The sequence below is a fragment of the Canis lupus genome, chromosome 36 (assembly GCF_003254725.2).
Source record: "Canis lupus dingo isolate Sandy chromosome 36, ASM325472v2, whole genome shotgun sequence".
Lineage (NCBI taxonomy): Eukaryota > Metazoa > Chordata > Mammalia > Carnivora > Canidae > Canis > Canis lupus.
The window spans coordinates 17,410,800-17,423,641 of NC_064278.1; the positions used below are offsets into that span (position 1 = coordinate 17,410,800).

The following is a 12,842-nucleotide window of genomic DNA, read 5'->3' on the forward strand; positions in this document are numbered from 1 at the left end:
TTTCCAGTACATGTGCCTCAAGATCTGTTTCTTTCCCAAGGAAAGAGATGGAAAAACGTGGCTTCTTCCTCTTTGGATCACTTTTTCTGCATTCCATGAAAACAAACACTCTTCTGTTTGTGCTTGTCATGAATATGTTTACAAGACCAAAACTGACAATATATTTGTTACATTAATTGGCCTTTTCTTGAATAGAAACTTGGAAATGAGATGGGATTTGAGAAACACTTTGGTCTTATCAAACAGGATACATTCCATTTCTTAAGACATATGCCATTTCTTAAGACACCTAGCCCTTTTAATGTTGATATTTACTAGCTAACATTTTGGATGACTGCATTGGGAACTCTCCAACCCTGGAAATTCATTCTTTTGGGAGACTGTAGTCTCTACACACTGCTATAATTTTAAGAGAAGTAAGGTTTAAAAAAAAATCATGTGTCACATGTTTCCACAGAGAGTTAGAACAGTTTAACTTATTAAGTGAATCTCAAAATCTCATATGAAAAAGAAAAATGACCTTTTTCTTTTTCAGTCTTTATTATTTTTTCCCCTGACTTAGGATGTGACTATGCTTTTCCAAGTGTTGACTTGCATTAGGGAAATTCCATTAAAATATGTCATCTTTTAGACAAAATGGAAACTAGAAGTCAGAAACCATAAACTCTTTCTTGCTCCATAGTACTAACATTTTAAACCCCTGAAATATAGGTGTCATGTCTATTCCACACCCTATGACACAAATTAATGATCTGTTGGTAATAGCCCATGGACTCAACTGGAAGCCGAAGGGATGATTTTTTTTCTGCACCAGAGTTTGGGTTCCTTGCCCCAAATCTTGTACTTCCAGTTCCATCTCTCTCCTTCCTACTCTCTACCCACTTTTGTCATTGCTGCAGTATTAGAGCATTGAAGTCTCCTCAGATGCAGTGTCACCTCCAATGATCACATGCTAAGGTACACCATCGATTCTAAAGTGGCTAGAGGCAGCCCAGTGATTCCATCAGCTGCAAGTGGCCCAGCTATGTATCTTTGTTCTGTATTCTGACTACAGGGTTCTCATACCCTGTACAAAGGCCCAGGTGCTCTGAGATCATCTCAGTTCCTTTTAGTAAAGATAATTAATCGAATTAAAAGCCACATGGAATTAATTTTTTATTCTTTTATATGACTTTTCCCATTAATAAATTCTCAAATTGGAAGAGGCATGTTTTGACAGGTCATATGTTCAGAATGAACAGTACATAGATGCCTCCTTTGCTCATTGAAGTTCTTTATATGAGTATAGAACTGTTTTCAGAGCAGCCCTAGAAATCTGATGGCCTTCTCAGTACATCTTCCTTGTGAAATATTCAATAGTAGGATCTGAATCAGGGCACCCCAGGAGCTTGGACAGATCTCAGACTTCCTAGAATATTAGAACCGGAAGTGGCCTTAGAGGCCATCTTTTCCTCCTTGTTTTTTTTACAGATGCGAAAACAGAACCAGAGAGCTTAAACGATATGGCCATAGTCACATAGCTACTAGCTAGTAGACCGAGTGCTGTATCTCATGACCCCTCCCAGGCTAAGCCTCTTCCTAGCATGGCACAGCACCAGGAAACTTCTCCAGTTTAAACTAGAGAGGAGCTCCTGAGCTCCACCCCAGAGATGGTGCTGTCCTTAGCACAAAGGGGAGGCCACCAATGACATAGCAACATAGACCCAGCTGCTCTGTGACTTCCTATGTTATCCCTGGGATTCATTCCTAGGGCTTCAAGATTTCATTTCCACCTTTGAACCATCATGCCACAAACCCCACCCTTCTCTCACACCCCACCTCAGTGTTCCCTCGTGTGTGTGTGTCTGTGTGTATAGTTATATGTTTCCTAACTAACACATGTAGTTTGCCCATCCCAACAAACTTACCACAGAGGGGCAACTTACATACAGGTGAATGTGTGACTATTACAGAAAGCATGTGGAGCTCCTCAGATGACAGGCTCTGTGGAAGTGCTGATGCTCATTACATAGGACTTTTTTCAAAGAGATTTGCATCACTAATTGCTTGTTTCTCCCAACACCCCTCTGAGGAAGATCAGTAGTATTACTTGAAAATATAAAGTGCTATATAATTTTGCACTTATACAGCGCCTTTCATGGAGCACCTCCAAGTGCCTCACAAACATTAACTCATTCCTCACAAGGCTCAGGTGAAGGAATTCAGAATTTTGCTTTGCCTTCATTTTACACTGAGATTTTCTGGGACCGACTCAAGGCAAGAGAGTTTCTGGCCCTGGGATTAGCTTGCTAGATAATGCTCCCCAACTCGTGGCCATTCTGTTTCCCCTGGATCTGCAGTTTGTAACGCTTTTTCATTGGCTGGAAGGTTCCCTCATGAGCTGAGTGGTTTTACTGGTTTGTACAAGTTTGAGAACCTGAGGCCACACCAGGATGTGCTTTGTTTGCAGTGAGACCTCTTAGGGTGGAAGAGCACAAGCATTTCGGGAAGGTCTTTCAAAAGCCATCTCCCAGCCTTCATCTGCAAGGGGGTGACTTCCCACTCTTTTGTGTCCCCCCCTCTCCTTAGGCAATGCTGTGTGGGCACTGAGCTGGTGGACTGGATGCTGCAGCAGACTTCATGCGTTCACTCCCGAACTCAAGCTGTTGGCATGTGGCAGGTGCTGGTGGAGGACAGTGTTCTCAATCACGGTAAGATGAGCCACAGTCCCTGGAAAACCCTCTGGAAATGCTAAGTGCATTTCCCTAGTAAGTCATCACTAAACTCCCACATGGGCAAAAAAAGAATTATGATCCCTTTAGGGGCCCACAGAGCCAGCATCTCCATTTAGCAATACAAATGCGGCGAGTGGAGGCTATTGATTGCTATGTTCCGCCATTGTGCCTTCCTAACTTGGGAGAATGTATGAAGGGAAAATGAAATTACAACCCAAGTGCATCAGTTCCAATTATGTTTATTAGTTTGCATTCATGGTTCATTGATAGTGTGATTATACTCTGAGCATAGCAATCCTGGTGCGGGGGCCGAATGAAGAGCAATGAAATGTGTGGCTGGGTTGATAGCATGAAAGACAGTAATGAATTCAGAAGCTGCCTTTTAACTATGGTGTTATCTGGGGGAGCCGATTTGTATACACATGGGATGACCGTATTGCAGATCAGAAATGTGCTCGACAGTTGAAGCCCCTGATTCCCGCAGGGACTGTCATTGGGCAGGGTGGCTGGTCAGTCCTGGAGTGGAACTGTAGTTGAACTGCTTATGCCATTTGCTTTAAGACCATTTCTCCAAACTGACAAACTATTAAAATCATTCATTTAACTTAACAATACCTGAGAATCTAATGATGCCTTCATCAGTGTTTCTTAGACTTTAATGTGCATACGAACCCTATGGGACTATGGTTAAAATGCAGATTCTGGGGGTGTCTGGGTGACTCAGTTGGTTAAGCTCTGCCTTCAGCTCAGGGCATGATCCCAGGGCCCTGGGATTGAGCCCTGTGTCAGGCTCCCTGCTCAGTGAGGAATCTGCTTCTCCCTGTCTCTCTACCCCTCTCCACACAGCCCCCTGCTTGTGCGCACTCAGGGTTTCTCTTTCTCTCCCTCTCTCTCTCTGTCTCTCTCTCCCCCGCTCTGTCTCTCTTTCAAATAAATTAACAAATCTTTCTTAAAAATGCAGATTCTGACTCAGCAGGTTTGGGATGGGGCCTGAGGGTCCATGTTTCCAATGAGCTTCCAGATGCTGCTGATGCTGCTGTTGGGGATCATATTTTGAGCACCAGGAATCTACCATTTCTCTTCATCTTTTGGCCATGCTGATGCTCCATCCTGAAAGGGGGCTTAGAAATGAGAGATTCTGAGCCGAGTTCACTGACTGTCCTACCAAGATCTAATTCTTTTTCTTTAAAGATTTATTTATTTATTCATTTTTATGATAGACATAGAGAAAGAGAGAGGGGCAGAGACACAGGCAGAGGGAGAAGCAGGCTCCATGCACCGGGAGACCGATGCGGGACTCAATCCCAGAACTCCAGGATCGTGCCCTGAGCCAGAGGCAGGTGCCAAACTGCTGAGCCACCCAGGGATCCCCCTAATTCTTTTTCTTTAAAAGGAACAAGAGGAAAAAAAAAAACTTTTAAAATCAGAACTGGATGGAAATTACCTTAAGTTCTTTCTAGGATTATAGGACCTAGAAGCTTGGTCCCATCAGTTTCATTCAAACAATTAATTTTACTCTGTTTTTTCCTTTTTCTTTTTTCAGTGTAGACACATTTACAAACAATACATACAGAAAAAAAGACATGAATTCCGATCCCTATAAAGTATGGTCGTTTTAAGTCTGCCCTCAAATCCCATTATAAGGCACGGTCTGGCAGTTGGTTATTTTCCTGTTTGGGATACATGTCCCACATGCTAGAAAATGTCACCAAGGCAATTTTTGCTGGTCAGAGTGCTCATCTCAGAAGAGTTGGCAGGCTCTCATAAGAAAGTGGTAGGGCGAGCCCGAGCCGGGGAGCGGAGCCGGGCGGGTCAGAGAGAGCTGCGAGGTGCATGACCACAGCTGGGAAGTCAGGTCTCCCTGCTGCACGGCCCAGGCGAAGTGCCGTGAGAGGGGCGAGGAGTCTCACCACTTGGCTGTCACTCGGCTCTCTTGCCCGACACCATCCGCTTGCTTCTGGTGACCGGGGCTGTGAGGCAGACGCACAACAGCTGACGCTTGCCTTCATGTTTCACGTAGTGGACCAGGAGCACCATTTCCAAGACAAATATTTATTTTATCGATTTCTGGATGACGAGCACGAGGATGCCCCTTTGCCTACTGAGGAGGAGAAGAAGGAGTGTGATGAGGAGCTGCAGGACACCATGCTGCTGCTGTCGCAGATGGGCCCTGACGCCCACATGAGGATGATCCTCCGTAAACCGTGAGTGAGGGCACCGGGCTCGCCCTCGGTGGTCCCCAGGGTGCAGGGGTGTGCAGGCACGCTCGCCTGGGCCACAGGGAAGTAGGCTGATTTCAAAAGTCCTGGCCTTTCCCCAGGGCCAGAGGGGTGACACAGCAGTGTTCGTCTCCCTTCTGTTTTATTTTTGAGCCAGATAATTCCATTTCCCTTTTGTAGGAGTTTAAACTGTACAGATTTTCAGTGGTTGGTTCAGGATGTCAAAATTGAGTCCACACATTAAACGACCTTTGGGCAATGACAAACAGAAACTGCTCTGTTTCTATGCCAGGCTGCGGCAGCCCCTTTCTTTCTAATGCAATAGGACGGAGGTCGTCAGAACCACAGACATCATGCCTGTGCTTGTGCTCATTCATTCATTCAACGCATCCTTTCGAGCCATGCTGAACCTTCTGCTCTTCAGCTGAAAGACCCATGCTTGAGAGAATACCACTGCTCTGTTAGTGCTTCCAAGCCTCCTTTCCACCAGTGAGATGCTCTCCCCCTTCCATCTCAGCTGAAACCCCTCCTTACCCTCAGTAACAGCCCATCAGCTAAACTGAAGGATTCTGAAGTGTTTAATCAGCAGGAGTGTACTGAGCCCCTGCTTTACTCCTCATGGTTCTAGGCCATGCAAAGAAGCATATGCCACGGCCCCCATCTCAGGGAATCCTTTTCAATAAAGGATGAGTTGGCACTTGGTTCTGAGGCCACTATACACAGGCTTATGTTTTTTTCTGGGAATAAAATGGCCCTCCACCCTGCAACCAGTGCGAGCAGCCGTGGATGTGGGCTCTGAGTCACAGGCTTGGCAACTCCACACATTAGTGGGTCTTGACAAGAGCATTACACTTTACATGTCTTGTATGGCCATGAGGCACTTTGCAAAAGTGTAATGTCCCTCAGAGCAGCTTCCCCAAACATCTGCCCCTGAGACCAACATAGAGGACTTCTCAGTGCTTCTATTTCCTCACTTCAACATATTTCATTTCTTTGTCGTGTTATGTCCCTTTTGCCAAAACTTTCTCTTGGGTCTTAATGTCCACCACCATGTGTTTCAAAGGCCTTCCCTTCCCTGATCCAGTTAGTGCTATCATTTTTAACTCTAGAACATTGGTTCTAGTTCAGCCCCTTGAACCCCAAAACCCTTCCTTCAAACACAAATTTGTTGGAAAAATCCAAACTATCAAACATAAAAGCCAGCCCTCACTGACCTAATTATGGGTAGCATCCAAGAACCTTGCCCAGCCAATTTATGCTCTCTCTGAAGGATCACAGGGGTGAGTGGCTGAGGGGACACAAGAGTACCATCAGGGCAGAGAGAACTCAAATGAACACCATTCTAAACCATGCTTTCTTTCATGTCAGCCTGCTTCGCCTCTACCTTCCCCACATACCTTTGTCCTGTTGTCTGGATCCATCCCCTTCCGGCTGCCACTTTCATTCAAGTTGACACCAAACAGTGATTGGTTCTGAATGAGAAGCGGGACAGCCTCCTAAAGGGCATTTGGAAAGGTCGGGGGATATTTTGAGTCCATGCATGAGGGGCGCACCTCTGCCATTCATTGGGCAGTGGCAAGGGCCAAGGGATGCTAAGCACACCCAACAATACCTAGAACCCTACAAAATAAGGAGCTGTCTGAAAAATAATGCTCCTGTTGAGAAACATTGCTTCAAGCTGTGAATTTCTGAAAGGCAAAAACATATCTCATTTTACTTCATTCATTCATTTATTCATTCATTTCTCCAATATTTGATAAACACCTGTTTTGCTCTAGATACTATGTTAGTTGCTAAGGCTGAAACATTGAACAAGAGCATTGCACCTCCTTCCTAGAGCTTTCTGCCTCATCCAAGAGACAGATCTTAAAAAATTAGTTATTCAAGGAATCATTTTATAAGAGCTGTAGTGCATGCTACAAAGGAAAATGTAGTGTATATTAATAGAGTATGATATGGAAATGGGGATTGAATCTGGCATAGAAGTTAAGAAAAGCCATATTCCTAGCTCTGTGCATTCCACCCAATAGACCATCAGTAAATATTTGCTGAGTGAATGAATGATCCAGCAACTATATAATCCTGGCTAATGTACTTTCAGCTGTTTAGCTGCTTCAAGGGAAGCAGAAATGCCATTCAATTCAAGATATTTGAGCATCTGCTAAAGAGGTTTTTTTTTTAAAAAAGTAATAAAATGGTTCCTACCTTTGGAGAATTTATAATCCAGTAGGTGAAGCACTCCCAAATTAGATTCTGATGCAAGAAACATTTATTGAGTGCCTGCTGTGGGCCAGAAACATTCATGCTAATTGCTTGATTCACCCTCACAAGAGCCTGAGAGCTAGTTTCATTAGTGACCCTTAAAAATAGAAGCCTGTGCTTGTGCTTTTTTCCCTCCATACAGCACTGAATTGCATGATCCTTGGCAGCCCAAGGATTCTTCAGAAAAAACTACATTCCAAAGATTGGATTTTTCTAGTCTGTCACTGGAAAGTACAGGTTTCACCAGTATTCCAAGACACATCATTTGGGTGCCCTTGGGATGTTCCCATCTTTCCAGGTTTAATGATACTACAAAAGTGGAATCAACTTGTGATTCAGTTCTTCTGACTTAGTACTCTTTTTCTTTCTGTTGGAATGACAGTCCCTAAGAGATGGGAAAGTGAAAAAGAAGAAATCTAATTTGGGGGACAGACTTTCAAACTCTACACACACATACAAACACACATTTTGGGGGCCGTGGGGGACAGCCTGATAATGACATTTGGAGCTTCTATTAATTTTATTTAAGTGGGAAAAAAATATGCTTAATTGATCAAGAATTGCCAGTATCACCACTATCCTTAAAGAGACCGGCTGAGCACTTTGCTCCTGGAAACTTAAGGGCATGTTTAAAGGGCCGGGAAATGTTGACTTTTTACTGCCCAGAAAGTCAAGTCATTAGGAAATGTGGAGGCATGAGATGCATTGGCTCCATAACGACCGGGGCAGGACCCCTCAATTTTTTTAACGCAGCACAGCTGCATTTTATAATAGTCACCACTGCCAGAGAGGCTGCAGAACTCTGATAATTACTGGGAAAGAAATAACACAATATTCTTTGATGAGAAGATTACTTTGAGAATTTGATTGTATAATGAAGATGTTGCTTTGAAAGGTACTTCCCATTGTTCTGAATCTGAGACTCGCTAGCAAAAAAAAAAAAAGTGTCACTTGTTTTGACAGGCTACTTAGAAAAATTCTCTGTTTATTACATTAACTGCAGCATTTTAACTGTCAAACTATGAAAGAATGTTCTGTAGTTTAAAAAACAGAATAGAGCTTCAGGGGAAATTTTTTGGCATACTCTTGTTGCTATTGGTATTGAAAAAAAAAACATACATTCTGAATGTGAAATTAGCTTTTTATGTGGTGGCAGGCAGAGTGACTCACAATGCCCATCCTGGTTTCACAGGTGCAGACCTGGATGGCACTGGGGGGCAAGTACTACAGAACAGTGACAGTTTGACAGTGTTGTTGTTGCAGCTTAAAGACAGGGATATCAAACCTAAAATGAGCTCTTGGAGCTAATTGTTTTGATTTTGCTTTGTTTATAAGCCTAAAAACAAGAGGTTACCCTACAGCAAGTAGATATGGTGGGGACCCTTGCCAGTAGAAATGTTCATTCTGCTTACCTTTGAGCAGGTACTTTTGGATAGAGGACCATGGGCAAAAAAAAAAGGTAGAGGACCAGATAAGCAGAATGTTATAAACTTGGGGCTAGGTGGATAAAAAGAGGCTTCAAGGAGACAAAGAAGGCTCTTGACATACATTCCTCTCAGCCTCTTCTTCCAAGAAAAGTGAGACACGATGTCCCACCATTTAGAAAGATCTATAAGAAACCAGCCTAAAGATGGGAGGGAAAGGAAGTAATGCCATTTGTCAAATCTAGTTCTAAGTAGGTTTGCAAATCTGAAATTCCCTAAAAGTCTAGAAGCTTAACTAGTTGAGAAAGGGATAGGTGGTTATTTGGCCTGAGCAGAAGGAGATGGAATGTGTGTGTGTGTGTGTGTGTGTGTATTAAATGTAAGAAATAATACATAAACATAAAATATATGTAACAAAGATATGAACAAGAGAATTCTTGGCACATTCTGGCATCTTCCAAATGGGCCCAAAACTTGAGTTTGTTTATTTTATGTGATAAGTTAATATTTTCTAACATATACTATAGGGCATAAGTTTAAAAGAAAACAATTTAGATGATTAAGTGATATGAGAAAATACACCTTGGTCAGTTGGCTGCATTAAGACAGCCCCCACCTGCTGTTCCACACACTTGCTCTAGAGGGCAATTGAGAGCCTGTGTATTTTCTCCAAATTAGTAGAGCCTCTTTTAAGAGGTTCTTTATCTGTCCAAGCTGTTTTTGAGGGTGTGAAATTTGAAATCCTGATAATTACAGGGAAATTTGCTTCCTCGAGGGATCCCAGATTAGCAAGCCTAAAATCAGTGGTGCCTAGGGTTTTGATTTCTGTTGGGATATGCCAAGAAATGTTCAAAGTTATGAAATTCATCCTCAAATGCAAATCAGATGAAAAAAGAAACGACTTAAAGATCCTGATCTTTACGAAATAAGAAATTCACTATGAATCTTTTCTTCCACTGCATGACAAACTTTGCCTTTGTTTTTTTCTGGAAAGATTGCTGTGCTCTAAGTGAAAGCTTGTAGAATTTACCAGAAGAAATGATTGCATTAAGTAGGCCATTTCTTGGGTTTGGATTTGTTGCCTCTCCCCTAGTAAAGGCAATTTACTACTTAACCTTCATGTTTATGTGCCCATGAAGCCAACCACTGGATTACTGCCATTGAGATTCAAATTTGGGAGAGGGGAACATGGATGTAGCTGCCCATTTACAGTGTAGGGTTCATTATAAGATTACCTCAAGGTTTTAATGACTTTCTATTGTAAAAATCAATGTGTTCATTGTAGAAAATTTGGAAACTACTAAAAGGAGTTAAAGAAAAATAACACCTGCAATCACATCTCCCAGAGATAATTATCAACATTTTAGTGCATGTCCCTTGGTTATTTTTTTCAATTCCTAACTTTTTGCCATTAATAATATATTGTGATATTCTCCCTTAACTTTAAATATTTTCCAAGGACAAGATTTTTAATAGGTGCATAGTGGTCTACCTTCCAATGTCCCTACTACATTCGGTTAGGCCTTGTTGGATGTCACGTTCATTCTCAAGCCCTTTCTTTTTAAAAAAAAATATTTTATTTATTCAGGAGAGACACAGGGAGAGGCACAGACATAGAATGAGGGAGAAGCAGGCTCTCTACAGGGATCCTGATGCGGGACTTGATCCCAGGACCCCAGGATCATGACCTGAGCCGAAGGCAGATATGCAACCACTGAACCACCCAGGTGCCCCTCAAACCCTTTCTTAACAGCAACAAAAAATAATATTCTATTGCACTTCTTCCCAGAACAAAGAAAGAACTCCTAGCCTGACAGGAGTACAGGGGTGGGACTGGGGCCAGAAAGATGTCAGGAAGTTCCAGCCAGGAACAATAAGCTGTTTCACGCTGAATGAATGCCCAGATCACGAGTGCTAGTAAATGTGCCTGAAGGTTTAGGCCCAGGTCAGATTGCACTCTGTGCGCACTGGATCTATTTTATAGCCATTGGGAGCCCCATCGCAGAACCTCAAAGTGGGGTGTGGATGATCAGCTTCCCAGTAGGTAGCTTTCTCTGCTCGCTGTGGAGAATGTTAAGACTAAAGACACAATACCAGATATTAAGTTCTTTGAGGTTAAAATTAATTGTATTTGAAGAATTGAATGACAGCATTTGAGATACATGCATTGGACCCAAGAGACTGCTATTAAATAAAGTGAAGGTGAGACTGAGCTGCAGAGCCCCGGATTCTAGTCTTACCAAATCTACTAGTTAGTACCCAATAGCTCTAGATTACAAATCTCTTAAACTATAAAGTGCGTTTACCCTCGTCCAACTTCACAAGGAGATTGTAAACAGGAAAAAAAATGCCATTATATTTCATTATAGCCAACATTTATTGAGCATACATATGCTAACCACTGTGATCTAATTCAGTTTTTTCAACAGAACTATGAGGTAGTTATTAATATCACCCCCATTTTATGGATTCGGAAATAGACACAGGTTAAATCACCTGCTTGTATTGGACTCAGGATTGGTTTGGCTCCAGAATCTGTATTATTTACCGTGGTCTACCACCTTTCTCAGGCCAAAAAGGATTCAAAACGGCCTCCTGGGTTTATTCTTAGAGCAATGATGAGGAAAGATGTCTTGGGTATTTGATCTAAAAATAATTACTTCAGACTAATCTCATTTTACTCCATTATTACCTTATAGACCTGAATGGAATACAAGCATTATCATCTACTTAGAAAAATATTCACATCAACCCACTAGCCATAATTACAAACAAAACCTAATAATAAATATATGAATCACACTGTAGTTCATATAGTGACCTTATATATTGGTCCTCACATCATTGAATCTCAAAACAACTCTATGAAATGAGCAGGACTTATGTCATTATCTACCATTTGCATGAAAAGAAATTGAGCTTAATAGATGTCAAGTGCCTTCCTTGATATCACACGGAAGTATATGTGGCTGAACCAGGTACCGAGTCCATATGTCTGCTTACTCCACATCCAATTTCATTTCCATTTTTTTTTTCATGGAGAATATTTTTTCCTCTCTTAGTTTGCCTCAACTTCATCCCCTCTAGTGTATTTACTGAATGAGAAGTAAAATTCAAAGAAATATGGATAATCCAACTGTCCCTGATTAAGAATTAATTTTTGCAAGGAAAAAGTAGTAACGCATCTACATAGCACCCCTCAAAAAACGTTTGAACTTTCTATCTGATACATATATATGTCATACACAAAGACAAACAAGTAACTATCCTATCTGGTGCTATCCAAATTTGTTTTTCTCAACTTACTGCTTAGGTATTTTAAAGGAAAATATTTATACTTGCCCCTTTTCAAAGGTTTAATATTAAGTTTCTAGCATGTCCCCGTAGTAACCAGTTTTTCTGGAAGAATGTTGGGCATATTCAGTTTCTAAATATGAAAAACCTTAAATTACATTGTCCTAAAAACACTTAGCATTCAGGGGCTTTAATTATGGAAACTTACCCCATATCCTGATGGGGATGACTTCATTTCTCACAAATATTCCTAAAGCATCTGCCCTTCACTACAGTGGTAGACTGTATTCATTTCTAACCTCACAAAGAAGGAAAGAATCCCACGGACACAGGCATTGCTATCAGAACTAAAAAATGCCTAATTTCATCTGAAGTAAACTGAACATGTTCTTTCCTGGGTTAAAGATGAGGCAAAGGGAGGGTGGTATGACAGGGCAGTGAGCAGAGCCAAACAGGACACTTTAAATGTCCAGGCACCAGGTTCCTGGAATGTCTGTAACCCTGAAGATCTATCGAAGATGAAGCGAGGGTTCTGGGAGGTGAGGAAAAAGAAGCACGTTTTGCTGGTTTATTAGACAAAAGGGTGGGAAATGACACCAAACCTCCTTTAGGGGAAGTAGGAGAGGTGAGATCTCAAGATCTTCAGAGTGTTGGAAAAGGATCCAAGTTAGAGAAATGACTTACAAACTGAACAGTCAGGTGGGATGAGGGGGAGTGTTGCAAGAAAAATAAAGCATTCCCGCCCCACCCCTCAGAAAAAAATTAAATAAAGCATTTCCTTTACTTTGAAGCATGACCATGGCTTCCTACATATTTACAACATTGACTTTTCTGGGTATTTTCGCCATGCATCAGGGAATAGGTCTACCAGACAAGAGGTCCAGAAGAACTAGGTTATTTACTTTCTTACCTGCATATTCTACCCCTGG

General features: G+C 41.9%; 1 protein-coding gene across 13 annotated transcripts in view; it reads left to right on the plus strand.

The window, feature by feature from the left end:
- Nucleotides 1-12,842, plus strand: part of RAPGEF4 (Rap guanine nucleotide exchange factor 4) — a 283,291-nt gene that overhangs the window by 200,161 nt on the left and 70,288 nt on the right. For all 13 annotated transcript variants that reach the window (XM_025460193.3, XM_025460194.3, XM_049106225.1 and 10 more), the window contains 2 exons: nucleotides 2,569-2,690; nucleotides 4,735-4,918. In XM_025460193.3, the coding sequence (XP_025315978.1) occupies nucleotides 2,569-2,690; nucleotides 4,735-4,918 (306 nt within the window). The remainder of the gene's footprint in view (nucleotides 1-2,568; nucleotides 2,691-4,734; nucleotides 4,919-12,842) is intronic.